Below are 4040 nucleotides of genomic sequence, written 5' to 3' on the forward strand. Positions count from 1 at the left end.
AAACATTGGGGTACAGATGGCCCTTCTTTTCATGACATCTGTGTCTTTGGGGTAAATACCCAGGACTGCAATTGCAGGGTCATAGGGAAGCTCTATTTTTAATTTCTTGAGGAATCTCCACACTGTTCTCCAAAGAGGCTGCACCAACCTGCATTCCCACCAACAGTGTAAGAGGGTTCCCCTTTCTCCACATCCTCTCCAACACATGTTGTTTCTTGGTTCTGTTAATTTTGGCCTTCTAACTGGTGTAAGGAATCACAGGAATTCTGATCAATTCTCTTTCACCGAATTCACACCAAAATAAGAAAGAAGTATGGTATGCTTTATAATTGTCTCACTGTGTTATCAAGTATATTCCCAACAAGACAGAACTTCAGTTTTAATCAGGCGTCAGTGAGAACAGCCTCTTCCATTTATGGTTTTACATATCTGATAACAAGAGCTTTCTACAGACTGGCTCTTGTCTCCACACTTTTCAAACCTCCCTTTTCCTCCCCCGCCCAGCTGCTTCTGGTGCCAAGCACTGGGGGACACGTTCATATCTGTCCTATCACTGTAGCACCCTGTGTCCCCCCAAATTCATTCCATGGCACGGTAACAGATAGGAAACCTCTAGGAAGCCATCTCTAATGAAATGCCTAGCAAGGACATGTCTATTCCCAGGGGTGACTGTGAAACCCATAAATCTGCCTCATTAAACCCAAAGCAAGCAGGCATATCCTTGGTCATGTCCCAAAAGAGGCTGCAGCCCATTCCACACCACCCAATAGAAGGGTGACAGGAGGCACCAGAGAGGTGGAGACAGAGGCCCTCTCCAGTTGCAGCTAAGGGACCTTGCTTCCCCAAATATTACATGAAATCATACTTGCCCGCAAACACAGTGCTTGGAGGCCCTCCCACGGACTCTGCCACTTGAGCTTCTGGAAATCCAAACCTGCTATGGATTAGAGTTGTGTGCCTCTCTTTTTGCTCCCACCAGCAGGAGCAGAAAGACGTGACCGGAAGGCATAGGAAGATCAGGACTCAGGATGCCACTGGGGTCTGAGAAATATACCACAAGCAAGAGATAAGAGCAGGCCCCCCCAGATGACAGGAACCACCAAATGAGGGGATTGGCCAGTCCGGGAGGAGACACGAGCAAGAGTCGAGAGGAGAGAGATGTGGCAAAAATGTGTAGGGTCAGGACCTGATGAGGGGGAACCTTGTGTGTAGGTGGGCGGGGTCTCATGAGGGGCTTGACTAACAGTTGAGGGCGGGGCTAAAGACTCAGGTGTCCTAACTGACAGATGAGTGGACTCTTTAGACCGGGGCCATGGACACTCAAAATGTGAGTAAGGCCCACCTGGCAGGGGTCTGCCCCGCGGATGATGAGCCTTGACTTCCAATGAGTGGGAGACTGGAAATCAGACGGATGGGCCTGGAAATGAAGGGGCAGGGCCACTTAGGCCGGGACCCCTTTCTTCCCAGCCCCACAGATGGGGACAGCAAGGGGAGGGCGTCCCACTGAGCATGTCCGTGTTCTTCCCTCCCCCGATCAGTCGGAGAAGGCAGCCATAAAGATTCAGTCATGGTGGCGTGGCAACATGGTGCGCCGGTCACTACTGCATGCAGCCCTCAGGGCCTGGGTCATCCAGTGCTGGTGGAGGTCGGTGCAGGCCAAGATGCTGGAGCAGAGACGGCGCCTGGCACTAAGACTCTACACCTGCCAGGAGTGGGCAGTGGTGAAGGTGCAGGCGCAGGTCCGAATGTGGCAGGCCCGCAGACGGTTTCTCCAGGCGCGCCAGGCGGCCTGCGTCATTCAGTCTCACTGGCGCTGGCACACCAGCCAAACCCGGGGCCTGATCCGGGGCCGCTATGAGGTCAAAGCCAGCCGGCTGGAGCTTGACATCGAAATCCTCTTGACCTAGGGACGTAGCAGAGCCAAGGAGACTGGATCTCTCTTCCAATAAAGACACTTACTGACCGCAGTCCTGCCCTTTGGAAATCAGACCCATAAAAGAGGGATCCACTCCAAAGTCATGGTCTAGAGCCTGTCCCAGGGCACGCCACCCTAGACCCTGGCACCTACTGCAAACCTGAGTCTTCTTGCACCCCAGAGAGACCCCCACGGCCCAGGATGGGCTCTGACACCTCAGTCAGCCTGGCTCAGCCAGGCTCTGTGCTGGGCCTAATTTTTTGGCAGCCCCTCCCCTGGCTTCTCCATTCAGGGTAGGACACCAGAGAGGCTGCAGCCAGAGCCAGCTGGGAAAGCCAGGATTCCACAGTCCTGTGCCTGGCAGGGCCCCCGGGGCCAGTGTAGGCTTGGCGGGGAGCCTGGAGGACAGGGCACCCAGCTGAGCAACAGCCCGCCAGGCTCTGTGCCTTCCTGGGGGCTAGTCCGCCAGAGCCATCCCTGGGGGAAGGCCAGGCCAGGACTGAGGAACAGCAGCTGTGTGGGCTGCTTCGCCCCCAGGGGCTGAGATGAGGCTTCCCTCCCCTCCGCTGGCCATTTCTGGGGAGAACCAGAAGCGGAGGGGGAGGGGAGAGAAAGCCCCAGAAGGTGCGGCTGAGGAAACAGGCAGAGGGAGTCCGGGGTGGGCAGGGGGAAGGACTGTCCCTAGACCACTGGAAGTCATTGGTTTGGGGATCATCCTCTAAGTCTTACCACATCCTCAGAAGCAGCTGTCCTGGAGTCCCCCCAAGATCCCCTGTATTGGCCCCAGTCCTTCCACCGACTGCCACAGCCTCCGCAAGGTTGGCCTCAAGGGGGTGTCAAGGGGCCTCTGAGGGCTGAGTCTGCTGCGAACAGGCGGCTTCTAGGTTCAGCCCTCCTTGTACCAGCCTCTCACAGCCTCTGCTCTGACGTTCAAGGTCCCTCAGATGTTTGTCTTGGAAGCTGCCTCCCAGAAGCCTAAGGCTCGTGACCCTCCCTAGGGGTCTGTGATGGGTGGCCTTGCCCAAGGGGTGGGAGGACCAGCTGGGGAGGTCCTCATGGGCCTGGCAAGTGGGTAAGGATTTCCTTCTCTTCAGGGCTGTGTGTGTTTTGGGGTGCTTGCGTGTGTTTGGGGCTCAGGGCAGTGTCTCCGGCACAGCTGTGGCAGGTGTAGGGATTCAGGATCAGTTGGACACCGGCCTTCAGTAGCTGCAGGTGGCCATGGCGCAGCCGGGTATCTGCTTTTCCAGAGGAGCCCCTTCAGGAGTTTTGGGCACGGCTCTCACCTGCCCGCCTTGCAGGAGCAAGTGGTAGGTGGCTACTTAGGTCTGCATCCTAGCAGGACAGAATTCTGCCTGACTGTGCCTACAGCCACCACCGCTGCGGTGAGAGGTGGTTAAACCCAAGGTTGGCAAGGCTCGAAGTGTCTGATTCTTAACCTGCATTGGATGCTGGAATCCTCTGGGACACAAAACACACCAACGCCTGGGCCCGCCCACAGATTCTGTTTAAGTGGTCTGGGGAGAGGCCTGGGCATGATTTGGAAACTGCTGAGTTTTTGTTGTTTTGTTTTGTTTTGTTTAAGATTGTATTTATCTATTTGACTGAGAGAGAGAGAGAGAGGGAGGGAGGGAGGAAGAGAAAGAACAAGCAGGCAGAGCAACAGGCAGAGGGAGAGGGAGAAGCAGGCTACCTGCCGATCAGGGAGCCTGATGTGGGGCTCGATACCAGGACCCTGGGATCACGACCAGAGCCAAAGGCAGCCTCGTAACCGACTGAGGCCTTCCCAGCCGCAGGCAGAGGAAGTGAATGGGATGTAGGATGGGAGTCCACAGACAGGACCCCCGTTAGCACCCAGGTCCGCCAGAGCTGGCCTAGACGGGTGAAACAACCCATAGTTCCTCGCAGAGGTGAGGCGGCAGGCAGGGCCTTCAGAGGCAGACACCCTCCCGGAACATCACAGAGCCTCCCTTCTCTTCCCTGCTGCCATTGAGAATTGGGCTGCCAAGAAACTCTCCCTGAGAATATACTGCAACCCCAGAAGTGAGGATGGGGGAGGCAGTGATGCTGGCAGCCTTGGGGCGGCCTGAGGGGACTCTGAGGAATTCTGTATCCCTATTCTTGCTCC

General features: G+C 56.1%; 1 protein-coding gene across 1 annotated transcript; it reads left to right on the forward strand.

The window, feature by feature from the left end:
* The first annotated feature begins 1312 nt into the window (after window positions 1-1312).
* Window positions 1313-1907, forward strand: IQCF6 (IQ motif containing F6). The gene is made up of 2 exons (XM_044255267.1): window positions 1313-1327; window positions 1539-1907. The coding sequence occupies exons 1-2, from the start codon at window positions 1313-1315 to the stop codon at window positions 1905-1907; spliced, it is 384 nt and encodes a 127-aa protein (XP_044111202.1).
* Window positions 1908-4040: the final 2133 nt, after the last annotated feature.

This window comes from Neovison vison, chromosome 6 (genome assembly GCF_020171115.1).
Source record: "Neovison vison isolate M4711 chromosome 6, ASM_NN_V1, whole genome shotgun sequence".
NCBI lineage: Eukaryota > Metazoa > Chordata > Mammalia > Carnivora > Mustelidae > Neogale > Neogale vison.